This window comes from Enoplosus armatus, chromosome 18 (genome assembly GCF_043641665.1).
Source record: "Enoplosus armatus isolate fEnoArm2 chromosome 18, fEnoArm2.hap1, whole genome shotgun sequence".
Taxonomy (NCBI): Eukaryota; Metazoa; Chordata; class Actinopteri; order Centrarchiformes; family Enoplosidae; genus Enoplosus; species Enoplosus armatus.
In genome coordinates, this window is record NC_092197.1 from 2,020,333 (window position 1) to 2,032,159 (window position 11,827).

Below are 11,827 nucleotides of genomic sequence, written 5' to 3' on the forward strand. Positions count from 1 at the left end.
GCAAACAATGTTTGGCATTTATACATGTAAAGTGACGCAAACTATTATCAAAATTGTTAATTTTCTTTATTTATTAATTCTCAACTTTTATTTTAACTTTATTCTGCTGAGTTTTACAAATCAACCCAGAGTCTCTTCTTCTTCTTCTTCCCTTTTAAAAGAAACTGAATAAAGGAAAGTTAGACCAGACTGTCAGAATAAAAGCAGAACTGTATTCTGAGGACAGAAAGCACCAACTGATCACTTAAATTATGAAAGAATATGAACATTTACAGCAACATATTTACAATCATACTTGATACAGAAATACAGACCTTATGATATCATTTCCATTCAATCCCAAGAGGTCCAATGTGTACAGTGGTATAAAGAAGATAAAAATGGAGATATTCAGGCACTTTGGATATTTAAGTGACTTCAAAGTACAAAAGGTTTAAATCTATGAAATGGTAGAACCGAGTGTTACAAAATACACAACATACAACTCTTACAATTCTACTATAGGATATGCATTTTTCCAGATTGAGACATTTATCATATATATAAAAATTAAAAAGACACAGTGCGCATTTAAAACAATCGTCACAGCAGTTAAAGGATCCGGCTCGAGGGGGATTTATCAGGACCAGCAGTGGCTTTCGTTTCAGGGAAGTTGTGAAATTTATGTAGAAAACTGACAGAGAGTCTAAAGGTAAACTGACGCGGCAGCTTTCATTTTACCGTTCAATGCTTCGTCCATTCACATCGAATGTCCAGTGTCATTTGTGAAATGAAGCGGTAAAGCCTCGTCTACAATCATAAGTCACAGTATCACACGCATTTATTTATATATTGAGTTATTTGCATATTCTGACCATTTTAAAAAGGAAATGCTGGCGGAGATGTTAAATATGAAGCTACAGCCAGGAGCCCGTTAGCTTAGCACAAAGACTGGAAACAGGTGGAAACAGCTAGCCCGGCTCTGTCTACCAGCACCTCTACAGCTCACCAGTGGTGGAGAGTATCGAAGTACATATAAGTACTGTTTGAGATACTTATTATCAAGTATATTTTGATGCTAATCCTTTTGTACTTTTACTAGTAAAATTTTGAATATGGGACCCTTGTAACAGAGTATTTCTACGCTGTGGTATTGCTACTTTTACTTAGGTCCTGAGTCCTTCTTCCACCAGTGAAGCTCACAAATTAACATGTTACATCTATAAAAACATCAATTCACTGTTTCTTTTTATGAACATAAACAGGCTAATTGTCATTTTTACACCAGAACAAGACATAATGTGTAAATCAGTGAATTTTAGAGGCAGGCTGACTTTGTGCTAAGCTAAGCTAACTGGCTACCAAACAAAGCTTTACAGACACGCTCATGTAACTCTCCACCACAAAGCGAACAAGGAATTTCCCAAAGTGTTGACTGAACCCTTTAAGCATAAAACCTTCCAGCCCTCTGGTTCTACTTGTGGGCTTTGATAAACAGACATGAAACTGCTGCTAACAGACAACCGCTGCACAGATTGAAGACACAGCAGGATGTGGTCTCAGCTGTCAGCAGTAGTTCTGTCTTTGTGGTCCGAGGCGTCCTCGGAGGTTCAGCTGTACCCGTCGTTCCACTCCATGACTTTATCATATTCCTGGATCTTCTGTTTGATGTGCGACAGTTTGCTCTTCAGGTACTCGCAGCGCTCCTTCTTCTCCAGGAAAGTGGGGTCCTGGAACGACAGAAAATTAAATCAAGGTTTACAAGGACTTACAGAGCAGTTACAGCTGTTTTTTCTTATTGTCAACAACACTGCTGCCCCAAATACTCACTACCGCACCCAATGTGGATTAATCCGCCACTGAAAGTAGTCCCCAACAAATGCTCAATTTATTCCTGTGTCAGTAAAGTAATTTTTTGCTAAAAACTACAGTGAGCAGCTGTTTTAGGAAATTACTGAACGTTTTAAAAATGAACAGGGCCGCCTTCTACAGTATGTACTACACACTGCTTTTCATAGTTAGGCGAGGTGGACTGGTCCGATACATACTGGAGATTTTTTTTCTGAATCAGTGCAACATCCGGGTGTTTTTTGGCATATTTACATACTGCATGCTACATGCTACATTTTGACCAAATCAGTATAAACTGCTAATTTAGCAGGCGGATTCAAATACAACAATACAGTCAAAGTTTTGATCATTTTCATGGGATTTGTTGACAACCAGGTTTATCCTTTAATCTGTCGATGTGAATGTTTGAAGGCAACTGAACCTTGTATACAAAACACAGTGTGTACAAAACAACAGGACAACAGGCTCACATTCTTCTTCCTCTGGTAGTCCTGAAGGATTCTGTTGATGCGATCAACCTCCTACAACAAGAGAAAGAAGCTGTGTTAAACAGTAAAACCCTTAAACCAGCATGAAAATGAGGCGCAGTGATGCTGTAAAATCAGCCGTCTGGATGGAGCACAGCAGGAATGTGAGGGTGGAGGGGAAGTTCAGCAGGAACAGGAAGCGCAAACAGAGGAAGTTACCAGATGGGGAAATGAGGCGCATTTTAACAACAAAAAGACTGGAAGCAACATTCAGACAGGCAATCGGTCTCTGACCAAAATGCTCCCTCAGCACTCGCATAAAACCAAACGCTGCAGGAATCTGTCCAGCGGTTCACAGCCGCAGCGTCCAGAGTGCTGCGACCGCGTGGTTGGTGGAGGCGTGGCTCACCGGGGCACACATGAAGACTGTGTGGGATTAAAGACCCTGAAAACCGGTTTCCTCATCTTCTTCATCAGATATGAAGGCAGAGACAATACAGCGTGATTCAGCCCCAACAAGCTGCGTGAAATGCGTGTTTATTGGTTTCTGTGTATTTATGACCTGTCAAAATAAAACGGAAACCACGCCACAAATCTGCACTGTCGTGACGGAGGGAGTCGGTGGGGGGGGGGCTGCCTTTTAATGGCCAATACAACAAATACAAAACCTGACTTCAGAAACAATGAATAGGCAAATGAAATCTGGCGGCCTTTCAGTGACTCAGCAGAGACGAGTCACGACAAAAGGTCCAGAGAGAGTGAAGACGGATGTGTGTGGATCACCATCTGGCTGGCCGGGTTCTGGGGCAGACTGCGCATCATGGCGTCCATCTCGTCGAACTTCTTGAGGGTAACCTGCACCTCTGAGTGGATCTCTTTGTACTCCGCGTACTGGTCGTTGAACACGGCTCGGTACTGGTCCCGCTCCTCATCGGACCGGATCGTTGGGTACTTACTGCAGGATGGAGGCAGAGAACAATACTTATAAAGACTAAACTGTACTACATGTGCACAAGCTAGACACAATGTTCGATTGTGTTCTGCATTGTCCCTTCGGTGTGGTTCACTTGAGCTGGTCGACTGAACAACAACTGGGCCGAGGCCGCTCCAGAACGAGGGTCTCCGTCTGGTTCCAATCAGACACACCAACCAAGGGATTTCATAACAGCAGACATGTGATTTTAGCATTGAACTTCCATTAAATCCATCTGCTGTTCAGGAAGCCGTGTGTGTAAACGATAAACACATACATGCAAATCATTTGGTAACCATGGGACCAGGGACTGAACCTGATCAGTGTGTGACTTCGTGATCCCACAGTAACCCCGTTATATATTTTTAGCAACACTCACGCAATGTAGTCAGGCACAACAACAGGTTTTGGAATGTGGCCCGATGGTATCGCTCCCTGCAGAACCTTTGGTGGAACTGCTTTAGGAGCAGCCTGGATGGGAACGACCGAGGAGCCTTGGACCTGTTCTGGAGCTGAAACTGGATCCACCTGTTGAGACGCAGCAACAGAAAAACAACAACTGTCAAAATGATTTGTGATACCGAATAAATAAAAGAGTGGAAACTTTGATGATCACGTCACCGAATATCTGAACACACACACAGTCGGGATTGTGATTTTTACAGGATGCTCACCAACGATTGTGCAGCTCGCACGTTGGAGGGATGCATCTGTGTGACATATAAAGATATATTACAGTTAATCAATCAATCGAGTTTGTCACAGTGAAATGTAATAGTGTAGCTAATAATAATGATTTACTATTAAAGGAATAGTTTTAACATTTCTTTCTTGCACAGAGTTAGATGAGAAGACTGATGTCACTCTGAAGCTACAGCCAGGTTAGCTTAGCATGAAGCTTGGTTCTGTCCAACAGTGCATATACCTACCAGCACCTTTAAGCTCACTAATTAGCATGTTGTATTTTTGTTTTTATAATCCGTTGAAGGCCAAAAACAAAAGAAATTCAAACAGTGACACTTTCATTAAGATTAACGTGTTCGTCAGTGAGCTTTGGAGGTGCTGATGAAGACTGATGAAGTTACCTTTGGACAGAGCTAGGCTAGCTGTTCTCCCCTGTTTCCAGTCTGTATGCTAAGCTAAGCTAACCAACTCCTGGCTGTAGCTTCATGTTTCCCGTACAGACATGAGAGAGGTATCGATCTTCTCCTCTAACTCTCAGCATGAAAAGAAATAAACTATTCCTTCAAGAGACCAAAATACAAACAAACAAACAAACAAACAAAGACACCAAAACAGGAGTTTCATACTGTGCACAGTGTGTGAAACTAGCACAGCTAAAACTCGACTGTGTGCACACAGGTAGGATCCACAGACTCACTCCTCCACAGCTGTCAGCAGCTGTGTGCAAATGATGTGGTTTGCTGTTGCATTGCAGTCTGTGAAGAATCCTTTAAGCTTAAGAAACGATGTTGAGAAAGCCCCCGGCCCCTCCCTATAAACAGAACAAACATCTTACCTCCTGGCCGTACCTCTCCCGGTACCTGCGAGCCGCTTCGTGTCTCCACAGCTTGAGACACACCATGGCTCCGATCAGATACACGACCATGGTGACGAACAGGAAGATGATGGCAGCCGTCTGGCCGGCCTCCGTTCTGCAGAAGGCCCCGTTGATGCCGTTGTTGAAGACCGGGTAGGAGCAGAGGCCTCCACGGGTCGTGTCCCGGACGTAGACGATGCCTGGTGAACAAAAGGCCAACACGCTACAGGCAGCTCTCAACAAATATCTTTTCTCCCCTCCCTCTGCTGGTGTCTCGCCATGCAGACAGATTTAATCTCCAGGTTTTGAGACATCTGTCTGAGATTTCTGAAGCCACTTCTGAAAACTATATTCAAAAACAGCAGCGTCTCTTTCCAGCAGTGGTGGAAGAGCTTGTTAAAGTATGAACGACATGAATATTATCAGCAAGATGTACTTTAAGAATCCAAAGTGTTTCACTAACGTACAGTGCATCACTGGATTATTACTACTGATGCATTAATGTGTGAACAGATTTGAACTGTTGGAAAAGGTCCGTGTAGTACCTCAAAAGTACTCCATTACAGTACTTGAGTAAACACGCACAGCTGACAGTGTGTTCTGTGGAGCGTTCAGAGTCACAGCAGCTGTGAGCTCCTTTATTGACCCTGTACTACTTTGTGTGCAGTACTTTGCAGACTGTCTTCATTAAGAGATGATTGTTTGAGCAGTTGAAGCCACAAAGAGTTGCATCACTTTCATATCAGCAGCTTTGAATTCAAATTTAAGTTGAAGCTCTGAGTCTGCATTCTGTTGGTTTTTGCTTTGTATACAAACTTGTTTGAATCTTGTTTTCAACATAAACTAGCTGCTGACGTGATGTGTGTGATTCACTGTTGTGTATAACTCTGTGTTGTGTGTTTGTTTGGTGCTGTTCTGTCATCGTGTGTTTAGCGACGTGGGTTCGAAGCTGCGTTACCGACCTGCTGACATGTAGAGCACCGCCAGCGCCAGGTTTAAGGTAAACTCAGTCAGAGGCCACCAGGAGGAGTCCAGCAGGATGGTGCGGTAGTACATGGTCATCCCCAGCACCAACACTATCACGGTCACCAACCAGGCCAGCCCTGCCACCACCAACACAAACGGGGTCTTGGGGCCCGTGTAGTAGGTCCCCCCCGTGCCGGCACCGTACAGACCTCCTCCGTATGCTCCTCCGGGAGACGAGTATCCAAACATGTTGAACCACTCGTTGTCTTTGTGGATGTAAGCGCAGACGCAGGCGAACACAGCTGCTCCCAGCAGGAGCTCCACACAGCCCAGAATCCTCAGCAGCCCGGCCCAGGACTTCATGAAGGCGTAGCGCTGATGGTACTCCTCCACCCGCTCGCTGTAGGTCAGACCCGTGCGGTAGGTGCGCCCTGACACGGACTCATGGCCGTCACGTAGTTCCAGAAGCTCCTTGCGCGAGTTGTAGCTGCCGCCTGAGCCGCCATAAGGGTCGCGGTATGATCCGGGAACGGAGGGGGAGTGCGGGGGAGAGCAGCGCACCCCCTCGCTGGTGCTGTTGTTGTTGTTGGATGAGGGGGCCGACATGGACCACGGCTTGTTATTGCTGCGGTTACTTCCTCTGAAGAAGTTCTTCCAGGAGTCGGGGATGAAGCGGTGGACCGGTTTGATGTCGAGGGCCGGGTCGTGGTCTGGGGCTACGCTGTCCTCGCTGCCGCTGGGGTCGAACTCGTGGCCCACGGGAGGCTGGTCTGGCAGAGGCGGGGGAGGGAGGGGGTCTGCGCTCTGAGCGAGGCGAGCCGCTCTCTGCTCTCTCAGCGGCTGCAGGTCGTACGAGTCTGCTCTGGGTAAGGAACCCTGTGGGACCTGGTCATAGATGGGCGCCTGGCGGAGACGCTCAGTGCGTCCGTAAAATACTCCTCCATTGGACATGAGGATGGTGATGGTCCCTGGGAGCGCACGCACACACACACACACACACACACACACACACACACACACACAGTATTTATTTAAATGTCTCTTTGGTGACTTACAATAATGAGATTACACCAGAACTGAAACAATAAGCTGCTCGACAGGAACGTCTTTGACAACTTTTGTGATATTTGATTCATCGTTTAAGTCATTTTTAAACAAACATTTTCTGGTTCCAGTGAGGATTTGTTGCTGTCGATCCACTAATCGTTTCAGCTCTCATCATATTATCATCAACTCAATTTGTCAACAGAACTGTAGGCAAAGACAGAAAGAGGAAATATAAAAAAGGGAGAAGCCAGAAGATTAAAAAGAAAAGTCCAAGATTGATGAGAAATTCATTCATGCAAGTCGGTACCAAAAAAAAAGCCCTGATGAGTGAAGATGTTATCCTCCATGCAAGCTGAGTCAAGAATGCATTTTTGTGCTGCAACCAAATAAGTAAGCGCTCGTGTATTTTGTCCAGGAAAGCTCAACTTACCGGTTGTTGCTGCAGAAAGCACAAAAACACATTCTTGACAAACCAATCAGCCCTTAAAAAGCCCGTTTCTTTAAGTGGATTTGGTCTCGAGAGGTAAAAGATAATATGAACTGTGCTTGAATACCTCTTTCACACGCAGTCACTCAACTCGACTTACATTGGCTCGCAGGTCACAATGCAAACCTGGTGTGAACGTACAGCGAGCCCAGGAGTCACCTGCAGACACAAACACAGGCGGCTTCACGAGAGCTGCAGCTGATGACAACAAACACCATCGCAGCTTCTCAAGGGGAGCAGCAGACCCGTACACACATCACACAGGACAAATATCGTGTTATATACAGGACTAACTGACGACTACAGGTGGTAACCTGGACGACAGCGTGTACAGGTGCTCCTGTGAAAGAGCAGGAAGTAAAAAACAACAACAACAGGTACATAAAAGCAGCTAACGATTGTTTTCAGTAACCAATGATTATCGATTATCTTTATAATTCACTGATTAATTGTTTAGTTTGTAAAGGGAGAATTTATAACAGGACTGTTGCAGTGGTGGAAAGTAACTGAGTACATTTACTCAAGTACTGCACTTAAGCACAATTTTGAGGTACTTTTCCTTGAGTATTTGAATTTCTTGCTACTTTATATTCTACTTGCATACAGAAATATTACCTGACAGTTACTTCAGTTACTTTTACAGATTCAGATTTTACAAACAAAACACGCGATCAGTCCATAAAATATGAAACTATTGATCAGAACATTAAGTAGTAATAATGAACTCCACCTGCTGTAACAGTAAAATGTTGCTCACCTGTTAAAGCATCAGTAATAATACTCCAACAATATGATTAAAGTACATTCTGCTGTTTATACTTTTACACAGGTGAAATCTTTTACCGTTTTATTTCCACGGAGCAGTATTACTACAGTATTACTACATGCACTGAAGTAGAAGATACTGGACTGTTGTATTAGTCTGCATTAGTGTTAGCTAGCTGTAGCTAATAACAGCACTTTAAATCATTAACACATTAATAAGTGAGTGAGTGACTCTCAGCAGTGTTTTCACTTCACTGATTCTGGAACAGTTCAAACAAACACCAGCTCACTGAGGAGTACTTCACTTCTGTCTCCTCTTCGTGTACTAGTACACCATCAGACAGACGACTACTGCAGCTCACCTGTTTTATAATAACACTAATACTAATAATACTACTAATAATGTAGGCTCTGTTTGGACGACAGGCAGCTGCTTCTTGGTCACCGTCCCCCGGCCCAGGCCTCGGACCGCCGCGGCCACCTGTGGACCTTCAGCCGGGGAGGAAAAGTGCTCTGAAGTCGGTGTTTGTCTCCGCGTCGAGTCTTAAAGCTGCTTCAACTTACTGAAGACGAGTTCACCGGACAGCAGCTTCATAAAAACCCGGTCCTGTTGGCCGTTTCTGACCGGTAACAGCGAGCTGGACCCCCCCCCGTTCAGCGGACGTCACGTTGACTTTCCCGCTGACTTCTCGACGTAACTGCGTTTCATTTCAAACCTCAAACGACTTCTAATCGATAAGAAAGCGAACCCGCTGATCGATACTTCAGTTGACGGGGCGAACAGGCGGGCTACGGCGCGCTCACCTTGTTAGCTTCTCTTCCTCCTCCTCCTCCTCCTCCTCCTCTTCGTCTTTCTCCCATTTCAGTAACGTTAAACCGCAGGTTTCCCTCGGAGGCGACCACGTGACCGGCCCATCCCTGTGACGTCACCCGGACAGAGGGGGAAGTTCACCTGTCTGAGGGAGACTCACCTGAGGCCGGACCCTGTACTGTATGTGCAATATTTCCGCTTTCTACTACTGTGTACTTTTACTCACTACATGTATTTCATTACTTTAGTTACTTTGCAGATTCAGAGTATTAATACAAGATATAAATCGATGTATAGATTATATTAATAAGGATACTTTATTGATCCCTTGTTGAAATTCAGAAGCTACCCGACTGTGTGTGTATATACATATATATGTATGTATATACATAGTAAAAAAAAGGCTGCAACTTTAAAGTACTGCACATATTAATACATCAATGATTATATTTCAATAATATAACACACTATTCTGAAATGAGCCATTCTGCTTGATGAGTACTTTTACTTTTGGTACTTTATTTTGATGCTAATACTTTTGTAAGAGAGTGTTTCTACACGGTGGTGTTGTTACTGAAGTAAAATACCCGAGTACTCCTTCCACCTCTGTGAGCTACAGTTGATGAAGTAATTAAAACCTTCAGCTGCTGCAGCGTGAAAGTGATGAACACATGAATGCATCAACAGTTATAATCCAGTAATATCATTATCTTGAAATGGGCCATTCTGCTTTACAAGTACCTTTACTTTTGGTACTATATTCAGTATATTTTGATGCTAATACTTTTGTACTTTTTTGCAGGACGTCTACTTGCAGCAGAGTATTTTTACAGTATAGTATTGGGATTAAGGACGTGTCCACTCCCGCCAGCAGCTGTCATGTAATATAATATCATGAAAAGGAATCACCTGCGGCTCTGGCTAATGTCTGCAGTCTGGAAAACTGCCTCAAAACCACCACACAGACTCAGGAACAGCAGGACGTGCTGTTGCTGGACAAGTGAGAGGTTATTTTCAAATACTTCACACACTGTTGGGTAGTTTATATTAAAAGTAACCACAGCTCTCAGATGAATGCAGTAAAAAGTACAATATTTCCATTTGAAATGTGGCGGAGTTGAAGTATAAAGTAGGACAACATGGAAATACTCACGTAAATAACCAGTAGGTGACAATATGAAGATAAACGACCAGCTGTTGAGTTTAAAAAATGAGAAATCTTAAGAAAACATTTCTACAATAGTTAAACTTCAGTCTCTGGAAGGAAAACTTCTGGAGAACATTAGTTTGTTTATGGAAGAATTCAGCATATTATTGGATTACTTATGCAGGAGTCCATCCTACGGTAAAACATATGATAATTATATAATATATAAACATAATATAACATATAAACATATAATAAGAAACTCAGTATATAGTCTGCAGTGGTGGGAGGTAACCTGCAGCTGATGCTACTGACATACTTACAGGACTTTTACTTGTTGTGTAGTATTTTCAGTGTGGTATTAATACTTGTATTTAAGTAAATCACCTGTAGTGATGTTGCTGAGCACTAGATGGCGCTCTGTACTTACAGTAAAACAGATGCTGAGGGGAGATGAACTGCTGTGTTCCTCACAGTTTGTTTATCAGAGCGTCACAACATTGTAAACATGTTCATATGGTAACAAAACAGCTGCTGGTTCACTTCAAACCACATTTGTCCATTCGGCTAAATATTTGATCTCAGCTCAGCCGGATTGTTTGTGTTTGTTGGTGATCTGATCGGATCTTAATCAAACTGTGTTTTTAAAAGTTGCTGTATTTCTCCTGCGGGAGCTGACTGGCTGTGAGCAGGTCTCAGTGACTCTCAGCTCTGAGCTGCTTCGTGGATTACTCTTAGACCAGAAACTTAAAGTTAGGACTGACACTAACTTTTAGGAGTTTCTCGGCCAGTGAGGAGCTGCTTTTGTGTGGTTCGGCCTCAGGGGCCCCCGGTCCTCTACAGCTCAATGAGGAGAAAGAGGAGACATGTGGGGGGGTCCTTTGTGCACAAAGCTTCACCCCCCCTTCTGCCTTGGCCTTTGTGTTCCACTTTCTGTCCTCGCTGGGTGTCTTGCTTAGTTAACTAAACTACTTAAGGATTAAAGGACTTTTATTTTTCTACTTCCTGTTATCCATTAAATGCACCAAATGTTAAACATAGTTTAGCCTTCGTCTTCCTCAGTCAGATTCTTCCTCATCGTCATAATCATCCTCAAACATGTGAAGTGTTTCAGGGTCCGTCTCCGTCGCGTCAGAGAGGTCAGAGTTCACGCCGTCACGGAGCAGCTGAAGCGTGCAGAGAGCAGCGGCGGCGGCTCGTTCCTCCGCGGCTTCATCCACATTCAACAAAAGCAATAAAAGTATTCATTCTTTGTCGCTTTCACTACTTCAACTACTACACGACAGAACAGAGACAGCTGTATAACTGAATCAGTCCTATTAGAAGTAACTATAGTTTAAGTATACTTTCATTAAATAGAAGTAAATCGAAGTGAAATTTATGATTATTACCCACAAAGAACTTGAAAGCAAGATGAGGAAGTACTTTTACTGCAGTGTAGAAATACTCTGCCCTACATTCAAAATCTTGCTTAAGTAAAAGTACTAGCATGAGCATCAAACTATAGTTTACCTTATTATGCAGAATTTCAGAATAATAAATTATAATTAGTAATTAATGTTTATAATTCATGTTGCAGCTGGTAAATGTGAAGCTCATTTTAATTTACTTATTGATTTATATGTTGTATTAATAATCTGAATCTGTAAAGTGACTAAAGCTGTCAGATAAATGTAGTGGAGTAGAATAAAGAAGTATAAAGTGGAAACACTCAAGTAAAGTACCTCAAATTTGTACTGAAACACAGTACTTGAGGGGCCTGAGCCCCAATGGACTTTTGTTTTGAAATCCAGG

The 11,827-nt window shown here is 43.3% G+C and overlaps 1 protein-coding gene across 1 annotated transcript; it reads right to left on the bottom strand.

The window, feature by feature from the left end:
• Window positions 1–1,457: 1,457 nt before the first annotated feature.
• Window positions 1,458–8,649, bottom strand: marveld2a (MARVEL domain containing 2a). Its single transcript, XM_070924250.1, has 9 exons — window positions 8,640–8,649; window positions 7,378–7,469; window positions 5,773–6,744; window positions 4,790–5,010; window positions 3,945–3,980; window positions 3,650–3,798; window positions 3,081–3,252; window positions 2,301–2,351; window positions 1,458–1,709 (listed from the first exon to the last, which is right to left on the bottom strand). Exons 3-9 carry the CDS (start codon window positions 6,725–6,727, stop codon window positions 1,590–1,592), a joined length of 1,704 nt encoding a protein of 567 aa, XP_070780351.1. The 5' UTR covers window positions 6,728–6,744; window positions 7,378–7,469; window positions 8,640–8,649; the 3' UTR covers window positions 1,458–1,589.
• Between the last annotated feature and the right edge of the window lie 3,178 nt (window positions 8,650–11,827).